At 40.5% G+C, this 23,550-nt stretch overlaps 1 protein-coding gene across 4 annotated transcripts; it reads right to left on the bottom strand.

Annotated features, from left to right (window-relative positions):
* Positions 1-110: 110 nt before the first annotated feature.
* TM6SF1 (transmembrane 6 superfamily member 1) lies at positions 111-21,829 on the bottom strand. 4 transcript variants are annotated; one of them, XM_075506149.1, is made up of 10 exons: positions 21,614-21,829; positions 19,239-19,342; positions 17,776-17,873; positions 16,723-16,826; positions 15,763-15,845; positions 14,221-14,342; positions 9,508-9,612; positions 7,326-7,418; positions 6,181-6,300; positions 111-483 (listed from the first exon to the last, which is right to left on the bottom strand). In XM_075506149.1, exons 1-10 carry the CDS (start codon positions 21,703-21,705, stop codon positions 292-294), a joined length of 1,113 nt encoding a protein of 370 aa, XP_075362264.1. In that variant the 5' UTR covers positions 21,706-21,829; the 3' UTR covers positions 111-291. The 4 variants fall into 4 exon arrangements, with proteins under 4 accessions (XP_075362264.1, XP_075362265.1, XP_075362266.1 ...); XM_075506150.1 differs by lacking the exon at positions 7,326-7,418; XM_075506151.1 differs by lacking the exons at positions 6,181-6,300; positions 7,326-7,418.
* Between the last annotated feature and the right edge of the window lie 1,721 nt (positions 21,830-23,550).

Here is a 23,550-nt window from a genome sequence, read left to right as displayed (position 1 = left end):
ATTTAACTTCATGCAGTATTTCTAAAACTGTCCAAGCAGCTTACTCAAAAATAGCTATGGGAACTAGCAACTCCACTGCAGCGCAAAGTCAAAATGTTGAGAAGTGGTACTGAAGGCAGTCGTCTTTATTTTCCCTTTTTGAGTAGGATAAACAAAACAGACCGTGCAACTTTACACAATTGTGCAATTGTACACATCTTACACGCTTCATCTGGGTTCCATTTGAGCAGTTCAATTACATCCCAACCCAATTATATACATAGCCAAAAAGAGGAGCTGCAAACAGTTGTGCTATTCCGCTTTTTCTTCTTGTTTTGTTTTCATAAAAAACTCTGGCTTGTTGACACACCTGTAAGCCAACAGCTGGGGAAGAATCCCATACATTATGTTCAATATCAGAAAAAAATGTTTTGCTTCTTCAGGGACTCTGTAGATGTAAGGAGTTCGAGCATGAAGAGAAGCACCAATATGGGAAAATTGAGCCTGTGGTGTGTATATAACGTATATATTAAAAAAAGGTAAAGTTGATGTATATTTTGGAAAGACAGCATAATCTGCATGCAAGTATGCATCTTCAGTGACATTTTCCAAGCCAGCCCTTTTATTCCAGAATTATCCATCCTACTTTTGCGCAGCAGTATAAAAATATGGTCTAAACTACGGTCATTAATATCTTGGTATAAGAGGCACCAGAGGAACTGTCAGTACCGTGGTAGGAGGTTTATTTTATGCACATGGTGGCACTGATCTTTACATCAGGTACAGGATTTCACCCTTGGCTTATAGGTGATTATTCATGCAACAGGGTCCATGATCCTTCCCCAGGCAAATGGCCGCTGAAGGGTGCATCATCGTAGAGATCTGCACCCCTAAGCCTCAGCCCAGTAGTGGGGGTGGGACTCGCACCCACCTACCTAGCAAAGTTGTGTTTGGCATCAAGGGGAAGCAGACAGACACTCACTCTGAATAAAGCTAGAAAATAAAATCTTGGAAGCTATGTTAGTTCTGGTTTTGTTCTGGGTTTTTTAGATCTTAAACCCAGTCTTCCAGATTCTGATCCTAGAACTCCTGATGATTTCAGAAAACATCTGCGATATTTGGCTTTTGGGCTGGGGGTGGTTCTGAAGTATAGGATAAGTTTACAGTGAAGGTTATATGCAAAGACAAGCTTGCTGGGCTGAAGCATATTTTTAGCATAAACAAACATTTAAAGATAGAAGCGTCAGGATAGTCGCTGTCTTTTGTCTCCATCTGTTTCCTGCTATTTCAAGCCACAGCTCATTCACATTAACTATTGTGTGTCCAATTTTTTTTTTTATTTAGTTAGTTAGCAGTGGAGGAGATCTGAGAAGATAAACATCAATTTGATCTTAAGCAGAGCAGGAGAAAGGGACACCAGGATTTTAGTAATGCAGAGGAGTACACTACGGCCAAATCACGTCCTCTGTTCTGGCTTCAGCAGGAGTTATTTTGGACTCACGAAGAACACAGTTCTGTTCACGGTTAGCAAAGTAGAAAGTAAAATACAGTGCAGGTGTTTTAATACACAGCCCTCTAGCAAAAGGTTAGGCTGAGACCATGCATCAAAATAGAAAACAGTTTTCAGGTGATTCTAACCACCTCCACTTAACAGGGAGAGCTGAGCTAGCAAACCTGAGTCAGGAAACTGAGTAATCAAAGGAATCAAATACAAGCACACTTCAGCAGAGTGCTACTTAGCGTGTTTCTGTAAATACCTATTACACAGTACACAGATGTTCAGGGGCACACTATCAGCAGCCTTTTTATATCCGCCTCATAATTCAGTCTGTCTCTTGCAGCCTGTTTGTTCTCACCTGTCTCAGGCAGGAATGGCCTTTGGCACCTGGGTGGTCTTCCTCTGATCCCTGCTACCTTTCCTCGCCTTGGGAGCCATCTCAGCCCAGGCAGCCAGAGCATTAGTGCTCAGCAGCAACGACCTCTTGCTATATGAGGTAGCAGTTTCCCAAGCAGACAGCTGGCCACCATCAGGCTTCAGGTAGGAGGTTTGGGGCTGTCTAATGTTTACCTAAGCACTAACAGTCTCCTGTAGTATTTTAGAGCCTCTTCTGGGGTGAACAAGATGCTAAGCTATGTACTTCTCTGTGGAGGATTGCAAGGCCCACCTGTCTCCAAGAGCAGCTAGCTGTGCATCATAGTAAGTTGATAGTAAATTCATAATAAGTTCATAGTAAGCCTCATTGGAAAGAGCTGTAAGGGACTGCTTCTGAGAGACCCAGAACTCCCACAGCCTCCTAGATGCCTTTGAAGATCTAAGCCTTACTGTGTGGTCTTGTCTCTTACAAGAGTTGTGGCACATTAGTGAGCTTTGAGCATTATAAAAAGGAAAAGCAGGAACATTTTGTTCTATTTGTAGCCCATGAAGATTTTTACTAGCTAATGATGCACCATATAATGAAGTTATTGTTTATTAGACTTGTTTTTCAATATAACACATTGCTTTTTCTTTTTATTACCAGGGAGGATATTTAGGTCTGTTAAAGTCACTTTTCTTTTTTTCTTTTTAATTTGATTTGCCTCTGTGGAAATTGTGTTATGTCTTTAATCTCATGTGTTTCCTTTCCATGACTGTACTCTGCTTCTGCTTTTTTTTCCTCCCCCCTTCCCTCCCACCCCCCCCAGTTGGGGCAGGTGGTGTGTCTTAAAAGCAGACCTCTCACTCACCAGTAGCCCAGTCCTGCTCTTCTTTCAAGTACTGAACAGACTTGCACCAAATCCATAATTTTAAGGAGTAAGACAAGAGCTGTTAGTTACTGCAGATCGCTGTGCCTGTTGTGCAATAGGCTGGCATTGCAGTAAGCGAGAGCAACCTTGAGTCTGTTGTGTTGCCTCGCCGTGATCGGGTCCCCTCAGCAAATAAGCCATTCCTTGGTGCTTTCCGTTATTGAACCCTCTCTAAGTGGAGAATTTTGAGGATCAAACCCCTAAACCTTGGCTGAGAAATCAACCAAATGAGATGCTGCAGGTAAACTTCTAAGGTAGCCTTATCCATTTAACATACAGCCTTTGTTAACCTCAAAGCCTCGGCCAGTCTGCTGATCAGGCTGTCCCACAGCAACTGGAAGCTGCCTGGTGCTGGATGTGGCACTGCTCAACTTGACAACTGCAACTTGCACATGCCTGCTACTCATTAAGCTTCTTTGTCTATATGAAATAGTTTGGGTTTGGATTTTTTTTTACAATATTTTTTGCCTGTAGCCTAATCATAGGCAACACTTGGAATATTTCTTACACTGCAGTCAAGAAAGCCCTCCATCTAGGGACAGAGAAGAGCCTGGAAAAAGGTTAGGAGTCCTTCTTCACTCTGTGCCTTCTCTCTAAAACTGACTAAAATCAGGCAAAAACTGTAACTGATTTTGGAGGGGTTTGGACCTTATGAGCCTAAGGAAAGTAATCAAATAGAGTGGGGAGAGCGTAACCTAGAAAAATATGTTCCTTGGGTTTAAGTTCTTTTGTAGGCAAAAGGCACTGCAGGAACTAGCCACCAAAAATTGCAGGATTAAGGAAAACAGATGGAGAAGGAGTAGCGAAAAACTTTCTACATCTGAGAGAGTAGGGAACTGGGCTATGGAGAGTTGGTGAGACAGAATGGTTTTGGGTAGCAGGGCTATAGCTATTCATCCCTTCTCATGTGGCTCACTTGCATAGGGAAATACCAGTTTTATCAAGTTCACAGGGGCTATTCCAACCCTTTTGTATAATCAAAGCTCCTGGTACTTTAGTCGTCTGACATTTAAAGAGTTCTTCCTGAAGCTTCAGAAAGTCCAGTAAGGGTCACAACCTGGTTTTGGAGTCTGAATGTTAGTAACAGAATAATTCAAACTCACAGCTATATGTAATTCTGAAAAACAGTAAATATTTCTCTTTGTGTGTGAAAAGCTAGGCACTTTTAGAGGTTCTTAGTTTAGATGCATCACATGATATTTTGAGACTTGTTTTTGTAAAAGTACATACTTCATAATGATAGAAATAAAAATAATTAAAATCTCCATATTCCCTATCTGTAGGAGCAGTGTTCATTCCCAGGGGGCAATGCCCGCTGTTTCCATCATTAGATATTCACCTTTTTTGGACCTTTGTGCATAATAGAAAGCAAAATGTGTTTCAGTAACTACATATGTTTTAATTATCAACTACAATGTTTTAACTTGAGAAAACAGTAGACAAACCTGGAAATGTTTTGTGCCTCAGAATGACCAAAACTAAAAATAATATAGGAGTCCTCAGTTCATTGTCACACACGTTTTTCATCACAGGTTGCTCACAGTTCACCAAGACAAATCAATTAAATCCTGTTCAGTTGTGGGATGACTGAAGCTCATTCTGCAGTGCATTAATGTAAAAACTACAAAAAACCCCTCCCGAACGTAAATGTTTTTTGAATCAGGATAAAATGCGGGGAGTGTGCAGCAACATACAGTTCTCTTAATTGGTTAGTTTTTGTAAGCCCATGGTTTTTGCTTGTGCCTAGGACAAGCTTTAAAGAGTAAAATGGGAAATTTTGAGTGTTAGCTTTGGGTTACCAGTAGCTTTTCTTCTCCTTGTCTAATGTGTAAATCAGCATTATCCTGAAGCCAAACCACAAGGGACAACAGAGGGTTTTTAGACTTCAGCAAAAAAATGTTGCATGTATTAATCATACAGCTAAAAGGTACAAAGTGCCATTAAAAAAAAAAAAAGGTGAGTGTTTGTTATGGGAAACATTTAAAAGAAGGAAAAAGCAAACATAAACGAAACAAACCCCCATAAACCAAAATCAAACCAACCAAACAAAAATCACCTCCAATCTGGGAGGCTGAGCTTTTTGGTAAGTTTGCAAGATTGTGATAGTCAGCACACTCTGTCTTCTGGTTTACTTTTCCTTGTGCTAAATAATCTTTGAAGGAGTGGTTTCTTTCCTGACTGACTGGGGAATTCATGAAACCTGAGTAATCTGTCAGTAGAGAGAGGTCCCTGACACTGGCTTGCCTACTTTAGCTAGCTTGAGCTTTTTTTAGATTAGATTTGGGCCAAACACAGTTGTATGATATATTTATGATACCTTTTGAGCATTTAAACCTCCTCATTAATATGTTTGCCAGATTCTGTTTTGATATAATTTGGTGATTCAAGATTCTGTATGAACTGGTGTGTTTTAAAAAAAAAAAAACATTCTCTGTGGTAGTTGCTCACAAATAGAAAAAAAACCTGTCACTCCCCCCATCCTCACTGGGCAGTTAAGCTGGATTGTTGTTTGTATCCATGGCTGTTGTCTCTGGCCCAGGGAACAAAGTGTTGGTCTGTGTTTGTCTAATAGTGGTACCTGAATTACACTTATTGCCGTGTCTCTGTGTTCTCATTATTGTTGCAGGATTATGTGCATATTTTCTGCATTGTCTGGATGCTCAGAGCACATTTCATTTCCTACGTACAGTACAAATCAATTGTCACTGTCTCAACTGTTAAATGGTCATCTATATGTCATGAGAAGTCATTTACTAGTTCCTTTTGATATTTTTTTTTTGTTTTGGCCAGTCTTCTCATAACCATCAGCACCATCTAGTAATTAACTACAGTTGTTTATTTAAGAGAATCAGAACAGAATGAATTAAGAAAGTATGATCATTGGTCTGCCTTCGGCAACGCAAGCATGTCTTAGTGTTACTGTGGTTTGTGGCCCAGGAGGTTCCCAGTGTTATATCAACATCATCAACTGATATTGTTCATTTTGTGTAGATACTTTTTTCCATTTATCTTTTTCAGACTACCTAGTTGGCCAAAATGTATTATAGAAACAATGTATTTTACTGTTTTGTTGTGTTTGGGGTTTTTTTACATGGTTGACTGTTTCAGCTTTAATACAGGCTTCCTTCGTGGTCTCAGCTAAAGAGTGCACGGTTCTTAATAAGGTTTAAATAAGCCCAATAAAAAGATTCTGCAGAAGGAGAGAACTCTAATAAAGCAAGAACATAGTCATTAGAGACATATAATAGGTTTGATTCTCCACTCCCTTCAATTAGTTTTTTACAGATGTAAAAGGTGATCTGAGTTACAACGGTATAAAACCCACATGGGAAGATCAAGCCCTGGGCCCCTCATTTATTCCATAGGTCTCTACTTATTAACTTGTAAATCAAGAGTGAACATTTTACAAAGAAATACCTGAGCTAGTCCTCCAGCATGTATAAGGGTTAAATCAGGCATCCAGGAACAACCAGGCACCAGTAGGCCGTACAGAGCAATCACATAGTATGGCACAGAGTAGAACATGTATGCCAGCATCTGCATTTTAAACAGAAATATTAGTTGCTTTGCAATGTGAGGGAGATGCATTTAAAAATTAGCCAGCTGCTGACTGAGGAGTTGAGACTATTCAAAACTACAGTCCTGGCAGCAATGTTTCCCAGGCCTTTTTGCAGCTATAACTTCTTTGAGAAAAGAATTTCACACCTGGATGCTGTTGACTGGATCCAGCTACCCTAAGGCCTCTGCTAATATTGACGGCTCTTGTCTGTCTGCCCCATCCAAATCCACTTCATCCCAGGACATGTCTTCCTACCCCTTGCCATCTTGAGACCATGCCAATAAGCGTGGCTTGACCTAACTTGGTGTCCAACACAACATGGGTGTCCTTTTCTGAAGCTCCATTGCACTTTCAGTTGGGAGGTGTGAGATACACCCAAGCCACCCCTTTCCCAGAAAGAACAGGTCCAGCAGAGATATTTGGGTTCTGCTCATTGCCTCACTCGTGAATCCTCTTACCACTTCAGCCCCTGCCCCCATGCAGCAGCCAGGGTTACAAAAGCATGGCAACCTTGCAAATACTACAAAACTAAAGCAAAATATTCCCTCCTCTGCAATGCTTGTGTCAATAGGGTTTGTAAAAAGTGTCACGTTTCAAGGAGTGTGTCACTGGTGACAGAAGCGTAACATGAGCTTAAGGACTCTAGTCCTACTACACTCCTTTTTGCTTCATTATTCCAGACTGAAAGTCTACTTTGCCCTTCTAAGGAGGGGGAATGATCATAAAAAGCATGCAGATCTGTTTCATGGACTATATTAAAAGAAGCCTGAGTAATTAGGATGTGTAACTCCAGGTAACTGATTTGAATCCAAGTTAAGTTTATCACAACAAAGAATCAGTACCCTGTAATGGCTGTAGTAGAAAATACGAAATACTGTTTAACTTGCCATGAACAAAAATACTTCCCTTATTGATCTTGTCATCTGTGAAACCCATGGCTTAAACTTTGTGCCAGTTAACAAATCACTTCTTAACACTCTATGCTCCACAGTCAATGCTTTACCTGAAGCTTAGGATAGGCAGCAGGATCTTTTATATAAGGCTCGTGAAGTTGAATATATAGCCGGCAGAGTTCAGCAGGGCAATCCAGAGCAATCTAAGAAGAATTTTTAAAACTTCCCGTGAACAAAGAATTTGTTCTAAAACGAGCTAACCTGATACCTGTTACCAGCCCTAAAGATTCACTAGTGATCTGCAGCACTGCTACCCTGGAGGCTTACTCAAAATCTATTGCAAAGGTGATCCATTTGATCACCAATTAAAAAGCTGAAATGCAGCCTCCTCTCAGCTCCTGCTCAGAGGGTTTGCAAGGAAATGCTGGCAGCCTGCTTTAAAGATTTTGACTGGAAGAGAATTCAGTCAGTTGGCTATGCTGTAGTAAAAGTATAATTGCTATTGATTTGCTCTGATAAACAGACTTTGATCCCAGCAAATGAACTTTCCAATGGAAAATTGCTCAAACAGTGGAAACTTCAGGTTAAGCACCCAATTTTAGGATAGCAAGCTATGGATGTAGTCCAAGAAAAGAGTTGCATGGTAGCAAGGTAGCAGCAGAGAGCAATGCAGAGAGACAGATGTTACTTTAAAAAATAATAATAATTTTAAAAAGAGAGTAGCAAAGGAGAGATTACTGGATTTTACATTCCTATAGAAAGAACAAAGTTCCCAATAGAGACCCAGTTGCAAAAGTAGTTCCTTTTCATAGTCACCCTTAAAACTACTACGAAAAATACTATTCTAAAATGAGTTAGCAATCTGCGTCAACAGCTGTCACTAAGTGTTTTATGGCAAGGCATCGTTAATGCCTAAGTTACAGGACTGAACAGTAAGTTTTGCACAACTTAATTTCATGTATATTTGTTGTGTGACTTTGAGGGGGAAGTGCAAAGATTTACAAACAGTGGATTTTCCTCCCTGTTCTTTTCCAACATGGGCATCCAAGAGGGAGGTCTGGGTGGGCTATAATGGATTATGTTTTATTAGCTTTTTCACAAAATCATGGTTACTGCAGCTTACACAGAGATGTTCAGCTGATCCCTGTATGTATAAGTAAGGCCAGTAAGCAGTTCCTGTTTGGTAAAGGAAATATATAAGGAAATGACCACACTCTCAAAATCAACAAAAAATTCCTCTGAGAAATGAAGAAGTGGGATTGCAGAATCAAGTTAGATGTTGGAGCACGAGATTAACATTTCAGGTAATTACAGGTAAAACAGCTGATTAGCCTGTATCAGTGGTGCCCTGAAGTAGCATGATCTATAAGAAATGAAGCAGTCTGTGACAAGTTAGAAGAAGAAAAAAATATTTTTGAGAGGCAAGTTTGCAGAGAAACAGCAGAAGATGACAGAGTAATGTGAGCAGCAGAACTACAAAAGGACAATCTGCGCTAGGTAAATAAAATGTTGCTTGGGTACTTATCGTCACCTCTTACTTGAATTATTCTAGCAGGATCAGATCTACAAATTGAGCAAGCAGGCAGTTAAGACACCTAAACATTTGAGCTCTGTTCACTGAATGATATATAACTTCCCTTCTGCTTAAGACAGAAAATGCTTTAGAGCTGACAAAGGACTAGATTTATCTACTTCAAGCATTTTCAGTACTGATTCATTCCCTCAGAAATTTTAATTCAATCAACTATGCTTAAAAACCAACATTTTAAAAAAAATCAGCTTTTGGTAAGTAGAAACAACATGTGTTGTTCAGATAATGTGGATAAATCTTTTTTTTTTTTCAGGTGGAAATGTTCTCCTCTCTCTCATGCAGTGTAAATTAACTTGGTTTCCTACATAATTTTAACTATGCATCTCTGTTTAGAAAAATATGAATACAGATTTAATTTAGTTGGTTTGTCTCTATGTTCTTGGCCATAAATGTAACACCAGACCAATGAAAACAGTTTTAGGTCATGTTGTTATGCACTTGGGATGCCATTTACTCTTGTGATTGTGCACCTACTTTCTTTTGAAAAAACATACTTTACACAGGGCAAAATGGAGAAGCAAAGCACCACTAATTATCATAAATAATCAATTTGTCCTTTATATATCTAAGGCCTATTCCATCCCTGAAAGTCACAGGATTTCCTTTGACCAAAATGTGCATAACTTTTTCACACAATGATTCCAAATGTAAAAGTTTGAATGAAAATTAGAGGCCAGAATATTAAAATACCTTCAACTTACCATGCCCCTAAATATGCAAAACCCCGTTGCTAGAATGAGGTATGCAGCTAACATTAAATCTATTGGTCGTCTTAGGAGTCCTTTCTTCTGGACTTCCTGAACCACCTGCAACACAGAACGTGTTTAGTGAGTACATCCCAGTTCCACATGACATGTATTTAACTCCAGATCAGTCACTACAAGAAGGGTGAAGTGGTGAACATTATGACAGGAGTTAGTTCTCAGTTACATTAGCCTATTTATCTGCTGATTTCAGAGACAGAAAGATCTCCACGTCTACAAAGGTGACATCAGACTTCATAGGATCCAGTCAGGAAAATTAATCTGCATAAAATCTGGAAATGAATGGATCCAACTAAAGCCATTTCAATATAGATTAGTTTACTTTCAAAGCAACTTAAATCAAATGAGCACTACTCTAACTCTGAAATCACATAAGGCTTTAAAGCAGCATACCTGACTTCTTCAAAGTTGCGTCTTTTGTTAACGGGAATGAATTTGTTTTCCTGAATGTCCCTATGTAGAAAAGCTTTGGAAACATAGGTTTGTCTCAAACATTTGAGGTTGGATCTAATACACTTTGTAAAAGGACTGTTTGGAGGGACAGCAAAATGAGGGTCCATCTCATTATTGACAGCGAATGCTGGTTTTCAGCAGCCTGTGACACTATTGAAATTAATAGAATATCACTGGCATAAAATAAAAGCTTTTCTGTGGCCAGTTGAGTTCTCTGCTGAGTTCAGTGAGCAAATAATATATCTTAATATGTAATGCAGAAATAGAGAATGAAATGTGTGTGTGTGCATATGGAGCATGTGGAAAATCCTCCTTTCGTTCTTTTATTACTGTACACTATGGATTCCTCTAACAGGCACTGAAGCACTTCTCGGCATTTGGATCTGATCTGTTCTGTGCCTCCTTTCCTTGGCCTCAGAACAGGAATCCCCTCGCTGCAATGTGTGGCAGATGTAAGGGGTTCACACTCTGTGGTAGCAAAGGCCATATAGATACCTAGCATGGAAGATGGCTTGGAGGAACCAAAGTCATCTCATTGCCTACACAATAAAACTTACAAGACCCGTGGAAATAATTCAAGGTACACTTTCAGCACTGTGTAGTCACAGGCAAAATTGTAAGCACATCAGAGTATCTTTCTGTAGTTCAGAGGGAAAACTTCCCCATTTATATGTGTTACTCATTTCCTCTTCCTTTTTATTAGCCATGTGTTGGCATGCAGACAGCAAAAGAAAAACCCAATTTCCTTCCTGTTATACACTTGTGGAATTGTCTCCAAAGCACAAAACAATAATTAGGATGTAGAGGCACAGTTAAAAGCACTCAGGATCAAGATATTCACAATAAAGTTACTGAAACAGGAGAAGTGATCTTGCAAGCACAATTCCTGAGTAAAAACTGCAAGATCTGAATTGTAGTTTAACAAAAATAAGGCTTATCTTAAACACATAGGCCATCCCTTTCATAAAAATATTTTTTTTTTCTTTTAAAGGATCTTTCAGAAAAAAAAGTGACCCTTTTTTTGTTTGTTCTTCAAGCACAAATAAGAGCTCTGTTTTGGCAGTATGGTGTCACTTCACAGTATTTAAAGTACTTGTGTAGGAACGTTTATAATATTACCTGCAAAGAATGTCTATATTCTAATATTTATTCCTATGGAAGACAAAGGCCTCCCATGGCTGCTGAGTTGCAAGTCATTTTCAGATGTAGACTACCTAAGGATAATGGAAAGTTTGAGGGTTGGTATATTTTCTTTCCACTTTGTCTAAGCATGAAGCATATATATATATATCTCACTGTTCCTTTCAAAAGGTACCTTAAATGAATGTGCATGTTTACTGTGATCGCAAAGCTACAATAGAACTTTGTACTTAGAGGTTTTGGAGACAAATCCAATATTAGTGGAAACAACCTTTGGAGCAGTACGAGTTTGTGAAATTGCCAAGGTACAGAAAACTCACACCTTTTTTCTCTATGCATACATTTATGCAAACAAAATGAAAATGCAAAGCTTAAAAAAAAGCAGAAGCAAGAATTTGAAAGACAGTATGCACTTTGCTGACAGACCTCAGCTTCGCAGTAATTTTGCCTTACCCTTCTTTTACACAGCAAACTCGTATCAATACATGCTAAAAGGGATTACGTGTTAAGTACATGGCAGAGTAGAGATGACCTGCCACAGGTTTCCCATTTATTGCAAACAAGATTGAAATCTGCACAGATTTTGCCAACCCTGCTGTTTCTTTGTGTAGCAAGGAAGTGTGTAGGCACACTTTGCAATTTCTCTCACTTCCAGGAAAAAGCTATTTTCCATAACTTATTAGAGGCTCCTTACATGATCAGTTTTAAGGAATCAGATTAATCTTGTGTGCTGTCCATAGAAGTCAGTCCCTTCAGAATTCATGTGCAGATCTGAATTTATGTGTATTAATTCTGTTAATGAATTTTAAATTGCATTAAACTTTTCTGAGATTATATACTTGTAGATAAATCTGCTGGGGTCTGTAAATACTGCAGCACAGCTTGGTCTGATTCTAAATGAGGGCACAACTCCATTCCTCTCCTCTGCACCCACCTCTGTTAGAAAATACCCAAAACTTGATTACCTCTTCTCTATCCCCACAGTGATTTTTAACTAACTGGTTTATAATAGTATTATAGCAATGAATGCCTTGGCCAACGGAATATACCTTGCTTCCGTTGCTTTCATGTAAGTATTTTTCTATATACTTGCACTATCATGTTTAAAAGTATTATTACATTTTCTTCCTGAATCTTTTAATACCAACTCTGAATAATGATAGCTAAAAAAAGTTCAATTTTACAGCTAATTGCAAATGATCTACTGAAAGAGAACTAAATATTTTCAGGACTCACAATGATTAGCTAACTGATTGCATTACACACAATTATTTCCTGAGAACAATAGTTAATTTAGGACTGAGAATCTCATATAAAAAAATAAGAAAAATCCATGAGTAGTCATGTTAAGATTTAAAGGCATTTTAAGGTATACAGTTATTGAACCTAGGTATTTATGCTTGGATATGGAGCATAAGTTAGCTGTGAAGATAATATACGACTTCTAAAAAAGAAATTACTTAGGAAGGGTAGGAGGCCCCAGTGAAAGGAATCAAGGCTTTTTCTATGACCTTCTGAGCAAGGAAGTTTAGGTTTACAAGGAAGGATTCACTAAGAAGTGCAACGATAAATTTTCAGATCACCAGCTTTTTATGCACTCTTTTTGAAACAAAATTTAAAAACTACGTTTCTCTGCAATATATACCAAAGTAAAATATCAAACCTAGGTAAGCAGTTTAGCTCCTGATAAGCATAGGAGACATGGCTATATTAAGCAAATAAGCAGTCCATCACATATTTTCTATAATAGCAATTTCTGTGGTGTTCTCAGTACTAGGAAAAACTGAAACCTTCATCCATCCTCCATGCAAAGGATGTTCTCACTAACATACGTGGCAAAAATTGCCATCACTACCTTTAACTACACTTAACTTCTCTACCCTGATGACTCTAAAGATTGTGTTTCTGGCCAGAATTAGTGACGCCTTGAAGTAAATTAGCTCGAATTGCGTTGGGACGGGACATGCGGTTTCCTATAAGCCTATGCAGGAGGATAGGAGAGGGTTTGGCACCTGAAGTCTCCCCCAATTTGCCTTTCATAGGGATTTGCCCTAAAAGGGGTGATTCTGTAGTGGTTCTTCAAACTTCAGGAGATATGAACATCTGCCTATACCCCTCTTTCCTACTGAAGAATCATGGATGGATGGCTGAATGTTATCTTTCATACATTTCTGGGAAAATCTGTCAGTGCATCATCTGCTGTTATTCTATGCCATAAGCTACGCCACTTGCACACTGACTGCCTATTAGCTATGGAATAGGAACTAACTCTTTCATCTGTGTCTATGTTTTCAGTTACAGAATGAACCTGACTGAGACTCAAGAGCTCTTGTGATGCAAAAATATTAATTGATTATATTACAACTGGTATGGTGTGCTGTGGCAATAAACTGGCTTGCTAATAGCAACAAAGAGTTAAAGATCTGTTCTGTGCTTTGTACTGCAGGGATTTTTTTTTTAAATAAAACAGTGCATAAACTATTACTGCATTTTTTGATTGCTCAGTTAATCTTATTACAGTCCAACTATTAAATTCAAAGGTAAAGGTCTAAGGAGTTTTAAAAACATTATTTTTACAGACTTTTTAATTAGAAGTGTGTAAATAATTTTCATGTCAATTAATGTACAATGTCTTACCTGTAAAATCTAACGTTGCAGAATGCACATACAAAAAAATTATTAAATTACATGAAATCTGTAAGTCATCTGCAGAAGAATACTTTCCTGCAGAGCTTCTATAAGGATTTTGTGGTGCTTTATGAAGCTGGTATGTGTCAATATTTTCATCAGCTAAGAAATTGAAACAGTCAGAAACTGGATAGAGGGTAGTAACGCTATTACACCTAGAAATAGGTTCTTTACTCTAAACATGAGATTCTTTTGCTTTTTCTTTATCCCACTATAATGTGTCTACACAGCCCGGCAGCAATTGTCATAACAGTGAACAGTTACAGTACATTCCATGCTCACTGAGGGACCTATAAAACTCAGTAGAAACAGCAAGCATATTTCAGTTTTCCTAACTGAAAAGCCAACACTTAAATACAATAACATTACCTTGACTGGAGCATCGTGAGTCACCGAAGGTTGGTTATAAATTCGGAACCCAGCCCATATGGGAAGGCAAATATATGGTACACTTAAGAAAAAAGCAGGACACACTTTTGTTCCATATTTGCCTGTTAAAAAATAATTATAAGATGTATGAGAACTTGTAAGCTGTGTTGTAGAAGTGTTAAAAAAATATCCTATGTAATATCAAACCTGAAGCAGCTATGGTAATGTAAACATAAAACACTAGAAATCGCTGTTAAAGCAACACACAAATCTTGTTGAAAATCATGTGCTCCATAGTGGTAGAGCCACAGGCGACAGAAAGCCTATCAGACAGGAAGCCATTTTGGAAATTAGGGGCTTTTTGAGGGGACAGGAAACCACCTCTGTCACCCTGCACTAGGTAATCCTATAGGATTGGACAGCTTTGAAATCGCTTAATGGAACCTGCTTCAAATAGAGACATCACTCTCTAAAAAATGGGAAAAAGGAACATATCCATTGTTTAAGATCTGATATTGTATTTGTTTCCAAAGTCCTGATTTATCCTACAGGCCTGTACTAATATTTGAGGACAAAACATAAATTCAGAGAGCTATCCTCATCCCAGTAAATCAGGAAAAACTGTGTCTTTCACACTGGCTACTTTCTATGTCAGAAAGGAAAGCAGAAGGCATGCTCTTGAGAACAAATTTCTTGGCCTTCCCTAGAGGAAAGAGGAAGAGATATTGTTGCATTAAATCTGCTGTTTTCTCTGTGGTGCATGTGCATCTACAAAGGAGGGAACTGGACTGGCCCCAGGCTGCACCATGAATACTCTTCCTCTGTCATAAAAACTGGAGCCATAGCAAGCTTTTCTAAAGCTGCCTACAGGATTTGGACACATGAACATTTTTCTCAGTTGAACACTTGTCAGCTTTGCATCAATTTAAGCTTTGCTAAAATTGGAAATCTTTAATTGAGGGGGGTGGTACTCTTAAAGGACCACTTGCCAGTAATAATGATGTAAAAATTTTTATTACAATTCTCAACCCGTAGCAGCACAGTTCTGCACTGATTTATGTTAGAAATCTAGGAATGTTAAATTTATTTTGAAAATAGAGTAACTTCCAGATTTCACTTTTAAAGGTGATTTGGATGCCTCTTGTAAGCTGCTTGAAAGTCAGACTAGTAAGTAAATTGGAAATTTTACGCAAAATGAGATTTATATTTTTATGATACTAAGAGACAGTTATTGTCTCATTGCTTAAATTAAACCTGTTTGGATGAAAGCCTTATGGGTATAACAAAATACAATACTTTTTTTTCCTTGAGAGCAATGTAAATTGAAAGGTTTTTTTATTTTCTGGGTTTCCATCTTCCCTTCCTCATATTTAAATTTCAAAATATCTTGCATCTCTTTACTGATATTCCTAAAATTCCTCTTTCATATTATTACAGAAAGGAACCAATACTGCAGTAAAAGATAGATAGCCTAATGCTGAATTTATGTTTCACAGAAGATGTTTCACAGGAAAAAGTTAGTCATATAAATTATGTCCTTACCAACAATGTTTCCAGGCATAAAGACAATGATGCTCATGATAATGGAACCTAGCCAGTAGAGGCCAATGGTTCTATAGCTTTGTCTGTTTAAAAAAGAAAACAAGATATAATTATTGCATCATACCTAGAAATCCCCTACCCCAAATCACCTTCAAATATTATACTAATTGCCATGGTTGTATCTTAGTAAGTAAAGGTTTTAAATCTGTACCATAAGTCAACAGTGGATTCTTGCCTCTGAGAGGGGAATATGGCAAAATCCAACATTCATGTGTGAGAAGGTTATCACATGAACAGTACAGGATTTGTGCATACTCAGTTATTTGTTGTTATGTTGCACTCATCTGAAGGCTGACTGCATGATTTTGCACATCACAGGTTGTAAAAGACCATAGAAGAATTAATAATTAATTTCATTCTGTTAATGCTTCTATTACCAGCAGGTACATTAGCCTCTGGAATGTAAGTACTTATTTTTTCAAACTCTTTATTCAACAGGAAGAAACATAAGAATCTCTAGAAATAACCATTTTCTCTTAAAGTGCGTGACACTCTCTGATATGGATGAGAGATCATCATCATGCTAAGCAGTACATTATTCCTACCATAAATGTTATTTGAAAAAAAAAAATTGTTTTTCACACATGGTTTTAACATGCATCATCTTTCAACTTTCCCTTTAACTAACACAAAGCATGCAGATGGGCTATACTCTCTGCTGCAGAGTGAAGAAAACAAGACTACAACTCAGTGCATTTGCTGGGCTTATTCGGCTGAGAGAAAGGGTAACTTGGTGAGGGTACAATTCCTGAAAGTCATGAAATTTTAATAGCGTTGCTTTGGCCTAAGACATGAAACAGTCCTGAAAGAAAAATCTAAATACTGCATAGAAAAGAAAGCCCTTTGTAGGTTATGTGAGAATGCAAGCAAAGTAAACAGTATACAATCAAAATTACTTACTCCCATGCAATAGCTGCCACCATCAACAGATACATCAAATAATGAACGGAGCCATCCCAATAGCAGATCACATGGCCATACGCAGTGTTCAGATATGGTTCACCCTAGGGAACATTTATTTTAAAAAAGATACAATGATTAGAGGAAGAATAACAAATAATTAATAAAGAACAGCAGGAAACAATTTCACAAAAGTAACTGATGTTCTTTCAAGCCAGAAGTACAGTTTTTGACTGACAATACACATTTCCAAGAACAAACCTGATTTAGCTAGGATCAGCTATTCTTAAATCAGTTCTATAGTTGCAAAATAGGGTGCAAGATGGAAGGGAAAACTCCTATGTATGACTGTCAGCATTATTCTGCTACATTATGGAAATATTACTTTTCCAAATTTTAGTGATAAAAGCTACAAAATAAAGATATATTTAGCAACCTAGAGATCTACAGCAGCATTGACTATATTGATGACAAGGTATAACCTTGTAAGATCCAACTCATTTCACTCTAAAGTTCATGGAATCTTTTCAATGACTTCAGTGACTTTCATATCAAGCTCTTACCGAGCTATTTTTGGTGGATGTTGATATTCAGCAGCCAGCAGATTCTGCTGACTAGGTATCTGGCATCATCATTTTTTAACTCTAATTCCTTTTAATTAAGTGATTAGGCAAAAATAAAGGAGCAATTTTGTTTCCTTCTTGGTAACACATTTAGGTGCTATAGTACTCATCCACTCTTGAGTGCCGAGTATCCATGGCTTTCTGCAAATGTGTACAGTCTATTCAATTCCCACGGAAGTTAATACAGAACAGTATTACTTAAACTAAGTGAAATAACATTGGAGCTTGAAAGGTATGCTATTTTTCCCAAATGAGTCAGTGACTTCAAGTCAGTGAAGGTTTTGTCCATAACAATAATGAAGCAGGTCAATGACCAAATTCAAGACGACCCTTTTGAATGTGTAAGTGGCTATTTTTCTGTGACAAATACTATACCAAGTTATTTGTAGTAAACATTTTATTTACATTTGTAAGCCAAACAATTGTTTACCTCTCTCAAGTAATGAGTCATGAATCCATCAATAATTCCATCCTGTTCCAGTCCGATTATTAGATTCACTACACTGGTAAAGGCAAATACTGCATAAACTGTAATAAGATAAAGGGGAAAAAAATGATAAAGATTTGGAATCACACAGTTGCTTCATAGCCTGATAAATTCAGTCAGGCAGAGATCTATTGAACTAGATGCATCTACTTTGAGGTCACAGATATTTAACATACAACATGATTTTCCCACATAGCTTAGTATTTTTTTAATTAGTGGTTAGTCAACAAAGTTCTTAGGAAGCTCTTCTTAGGAATGTGAAATTCTGTAGAGCTGTAGGCACAGCCTCCATGGAAAGTCGGTGTCTGCAGAAAGGACTATGTAGCCTTTCAAAAATCTTGGTCGCACGAAGTACACCACCTTGACTGTAGTCATCTCTTGGAAAGGAGAAAGGACAATGAAAAGGAAGCAGAGAGGGAAATATGACTTGCCATTTTTGTAGGTGAGCAAGGCAAACTGCATTAGCCGCAGCAGTCCATAGCAGACCTATCTGGCAAGTTCGCAAGTCACTCCTCTGAGACAGGAAATTTATTTGCAGTAGGTTTATATTATTTATTTCCTTTGACTTCAGTGTGAACTGAGAGTTCCCGGCCTCACGTAAAACACTGGGGACAAACGCCTACGAATTGTAATGAGGAGGAAGACAGAGGGCAAATACAGGTGGTTTGTATGCTGCTTTGCCTATGGGCCCATCTTGTAAAATTTAAAAAAACAGCGGTGTTTTTTTCTTCTAGATTTTTGCTATAAGGTAATCTAGATCTAAGGTTTCCTTTTAAAAGATAATCAATATCTCTGTTCTTTTATGGCAAAGTATCAATATAGAAATGTTTGCCCAAGTCTGCACACAGCCTGAGCCAGGAGTTGGGGTGGTTTGAACTTTCTTATGAATCACAAAGGTGAGTCAACACAGAAGCCTAATAAAAATGGGAGAACTAAGGAATTCAGTCATAGGAAGAACCAAGCCATGGAGGCCGTTGATCCAAAAGATCCAAAAATCTCAAATGAGTCCACTCAGGATGAGATATGCGTGAGAGGTCTACTGTGGAGCCTAAGTCCTGCTACAAGGAGGATCCTAACAGAGCAGGTATGACAGTATTTCAAACAGTTTCACAGCCCAACTCGAGTGTTATTCTTTTCAAATAGGAGGTCTGGCTTGTCCCTAAGCTGGATCTCCTATTTGAAAAGAATAAAAAGGTTCAAAAGAAGCATTATTTCTCCTCCTTTTTCCCCAGTCTTTCTTTCTTCACTCCTTAGCACCTCACCAGACCGGCTTCAGAAGCCATGCCTTAAGTGTTCAATGTGAAATAACTGTCATATAGTATCAGTGGGAAACAATATAAATTAGCAGTGAGAAACAATGTAAATTAACACTTTCTGAATTTAGCTTCATTGTTACCAAGACATACCATAAAACAGTGGGTCTTTTGGTGGTTTTCTTTTGACAAGAACACGAGCCAACAGAGCAATAAAAACCAGAACCAGCAATCCAACTGCAACGATTGCCCAGGAACTGTAACAGTATTAAAAAGAAAAAGAATTTAAAAGAAAGACAGAGAAAGAGACAGAATTTTGCTTCTTGAACTTTTCTTACCAGCTATCCTCAAATGCACATACCCTTAAAGTAACTTCTAATACTTTAAAAGGCTGGTTTTAAAGACCATAGTTTGTCATAGTATTCATTTTACAGTTTTGCAGAAATTATGTGCCTGTCTTTTCACATGTGATCATCTAAAAAAAGAAAATACGAAAATAGCTAGATAAACAACATATCCAGGAGTCTAGATTTGTCTGACTAAAATCGGTTTTTATACTGGTATCTGCAAAAATAAACAAAAATGATGGAAAACTTAAAGGCCAATGAGAGGTGAAGGTCACAAACACAGAGATTTCAAGGCCGAAAAGGATCATTAGGGACACTTAGTCTAACCTCAGCAATAAATTATCTACTCAGGAAATTACATACTCACAAATAAAAACACATCAGTCCCATGGAATAGGAGTAGCCGTGCGGAGAGCCTATGATGGATCTAGGTTTAATTTCCAGTTTTGGAAGTGCTACCAAAGGTCTCTCTGGCCCTATAAGGCAGGATCGCTTGGAGGGGTTCAGTAATCAACGCAGGTGGGCTCGGCAGAAAAGACCTTTTCTCTGAAGAGGGGGCTATAATGATAGTGCATGTGAAGTGGTGGTGGAGAAAAGCACAAAAATCTTTGGCACAAAACAAATTTGTCTCCTTCCCCAAGAAAACGCAAGTTAAGAAAATCAGTTTGAAATTATTTTATAGCTCTAAGTGCATAAATTGTATTTAGTTCTCTTTAAGACAGACTCTCCTTCTCAGTCTTCACTTTTGTGCTTGTGTACGGGGAAAAAAGGAGGGGAAGGTTAGGTAAAGTCCAGAAGCATGAGCTAAAAATATTTGGTACATGATTTTATACATAATACCACTCTGTGTTTCAAGAAAACAAATTGTGTACAAACAAATAATACTATGACAATTTCAGCCGTAGTGAAACTTGACTTTAAATTATTGCAAAAAATTTGCAAGATCAAATATTTCAGAATATATACACACATACTTTCTGAGTCAGGATGAGCAGTACTAGCTTGTTGATTTATTTTATGGTTTGAATTTTCTGCTAGTCTGTTTTCCCAGTGATGAATTTCTTCATGCCATTACAGCTGTTAATATTGCAGTGACTTTTCACTGCGGTCTATCAATTTGAAATAAATATTGGCAATGAATCAAGTAAGTCAGCATGTGTTATTCGGTATTTCTCTAGCAGTGAGAAAGAAAAAATTAAGCTATCGGCCAGAAGGAGGAAAATGAGGCAGGAACAGATGTAGCAAAGCCTTAAAAACATGCACCAAATATTTGTGCAGTAAAGTTGCAAAACACCCCAGGCTGTGAGATCACAAAATAGCACACGGACCTTTAAGCATATTGGGTTTTCCATGAGAAAAGACCTTTCTTTTCTAGACCTGCGGTCTGGATCCTATTTTTTGCCAGAGTGAGGGCATATGGACATTTTCAGTTCAAACCTGCACGTCCTACAGGGTGCCTGAAGCGCGAGGCTCGGGAGCTTTCCGAGGCTGCTGAGTTCTTCCATTCGTTTTTAAACAGAATTGGATTTTCTTTGTGAATGCCTTGACAGGGGAGCCGGAGGGAGGCCGCAGAGCCCCGGGACAGCCTCCAGCGCCCGCTGCCCCGGGGTTCAAGGCACGCTGCGGGCGCAGCTACCGCGGGGCCAGGCGATGCCCTCCGGGCCGGTTTGTCCTTTCGGCGTTACCAGCCAGCCCCGGCGGTGAGCCGCATGCGGGAGTGGCGGTGACCCGAGCTCCGCGGACGCCGAGACACTCTTCAGGTGATGCGAAACCGGCAGTTTTGAGGGTCCTGGGGTGAGCGGCCAGGCTGGGCTCCCGAGCCAGGACCCCCGTCAAGTCTCCCCGTTCGCATCCCGGCACGGCTCCCGTTAGAGGACGCGGGCAGGACGCGGGGCTCTTTCCCCGCTGGCCGCCGCGCTCCCGCCCGAGCCGCTCCCCGCCGGGGCCCCGCTGCCCGCGGCGAGGCCCGGCCCGTGCCCTCCGCTGCCCCGCTCCGCCTCCCGCCCCGTCCCGCTCAGCCCCGGGCCGCAGCTGCCCTCTCCCTGCGCCGCCGCTAAAAATACCCGCCGGGCTCCCCTGGCCGTCCGCACCTCCCTCACCCCCGCCGCCCGCCCGCTCCCCCTCCCCTCCCCTCCCCTCCCCGCCCGCAGGGCGGGAGCCGCCCGGCCTCGCCCGCCTCACCTGCCGCCGGCCGCCAGGCAGTTGAAGAGGTACGTGACGGGGATGGCGGTGAGGGAGAGGACGAAGACGCCGGTGGCCGCCGAGGCGCTCATCCCCGCGGCGGGAGGCGGCAGCCGCCCTCTGCGCCCCGAGGCGAGCGCCGCGCCTTGCCCGAGGCGCCGCCTCGCCTCAGCCCTTCACGCCCCGCGGAGGGGCGCGCGCCCGCCCGCCCGCGGCCCCGCCGGCCTCTGCCCGCCGCTCGCCGCCCCGCCGCCCGCCCCATCGCCGGCGCGCGCCCCGCGGCGGGCCGCCCCCTCCCGCCCCGCGCGGGAAAGGTTCGGTCCGCCTCAGAAACCGGAGCCGCCCGACGCGCCTGCGGCGGCTCGGGGAGGGCCGCGGGGCTTCCCGCCTGCCCCGGGGCTTCCCGCCTGCCCCGGGGCTCGCCGCGCTCCCCCCCCGGCCCTGCCCCGGGGGTAGGGCGCTGCCCGAAAGGCGAGGCGGCGCCGCGCCGGGATGCCGCGGGTGATGCCGCCCGCGCGGGACCGTGGGCGTGGGGCGTCGCGCGGGGGGGCAGCACGGCGGCGCAGGGAAGGGGGCTCCTCCGGCAGCCGCCGCCGAACGACAGCGGCGAAATGCCAAGTGGATGCTGTAACGGGCGGAGGGTCTTGAACCAAGCGCTGCGGCAGCGGCGGCAGAGGTTAACTGTTAACCGCGGGCACCGCCAGGAACGGCAGGGGATGCAGCCGTGTGCGCGGCGCCTTTTCGGAACCGACCCGTTTTGGTGAGAGGTGGTGGATGGAAAAGAGGTCCCCTTGACCCGGCTCGTGCAGGAGCCTCCCTAAGAAACCCGTAAGAAAAATGTATGCGTCTCTTTTTGCATCAGAATGTAGCTGGGCTATCAAGAACAAGGATATTAGCATTTTTAAAATGTTTTAATTGTGAACTCACCGTTTCCATTTGAACGTCAAAAAAACCCCCAGAAATTAGGCATATGTTTGAATTTACCCATCAGCATTTTTTTTCTGGCTTCAGACTTTGTTTACACACAAGTATGAACACTAAACTGTCAGTGTGCAAACAAAGGTGGAATGAGTCCTGTGTGCAAGGCAAACAGAAATGAAAACCACTATTCCTGGCACTTACTGAGCATTTAATCCAGGACATTTGCAAGAGAGAATGATCATCCTGTGTTGCTTGGGGAAAAACAGCAACTGCGTTTCTAGCATGCCAGGCAAGCTCTTTCTGGTAGAGATCAGCAAGTATTTACGCCGTTGTGAAAGCACCCATCTGCAATGATGTGCACAATTCCGATTCCCCCGTGTGGAAACGGTACAAAGGAGGACTGCTGAGGTGGCTGAGGAAACGGGGCACCTGTCCATCGGGAAGAGGCTGAAGGGCTTGGCATACGAGTGCTCTCCATAAATACTTGAGGAGTTAACACCAGGGAGAGGAAAGAACTCTTTAATTTGAAGGACAAAGCTGTGAATAAAGTTTCAGTAGTTTTTTGGAAACAGATTTTTAGCTATGAGCAGCAAAGAGGCTTCTAAGTCTTTTACAATAAGAGTAGTGAATTTAAAAAAAGAAGAGTCCAGTTTTAAGATGTGATTTGATAAGTTTAAGCAATAGATTAATTTATATGATTGCAAGAAAGGAAATTGATGACTCAGAACATATCTATGTGCTATATATTATATACAAACAAATTCTTGCATAGTTATTTCAAGTGAGAAAGGTCCAGAATCTGGCCATAGGTATATGAATGGGTTAAACCATGCTCAATCAAACTATCTGGTAAAAACATGATGCAACTCCTAAAAGTAATTTAGTCCACCCAAGTGTCAAAATTGCCATTGGATGAGTCAGGGCTAAATTTACCACCTCCAAATGCCTACCTTTCAATGCACAGCCGGTTTACTTCTCAAGCTTTCAAATGTATAGGCTCCTTATTTGTATGCAGC

The sequence above is a fragment of the Mycteria americana genome, chromosome 6 (genome assembly GCF_035582795.1).
Source record: "Mycteria americana isolate JAX WOST 10 ecotype Jacksonville Zoo and Gardens chromosome 6, USCA_MyAme_1.0, whole genome shotgun sequence".
Taxonomy (NCBI): domain Eukaryota; kingdom Metazoa; phylum Chordata; class Aves; order Ciconiiformes; family Ciconiidae; genus Mycteria; species Mycteria americana.
This window is presented reverse-complemented; position numbering and strand designations above follow the sequence as displayed.

Bases quoted from the DNA above. Each gene is read 5' to 3' on its own strand.
- TM6SF1 (XM_075506149.1), bottom strand. From the start codon at position 21,705: ATGAGCGCCTCGGCGGCCACCGGCGTCTTCGTCCTCTCCCTCACCGCC. The intron at 7,419-9,507 runs GTAAGTTGAAGG...AATTCTTCTTAG, and splicing joins TTTGCATATTTAGGGGCATG to ATTGCTCTGGATTGCCCTGC. The intron at 484-6,180 runs GTATTTCTTTGT...TACACACCACAG, and splicing joins ATGCTGGAGGACTAGCTCAG to GCTCAATTTTCCCATATTGG.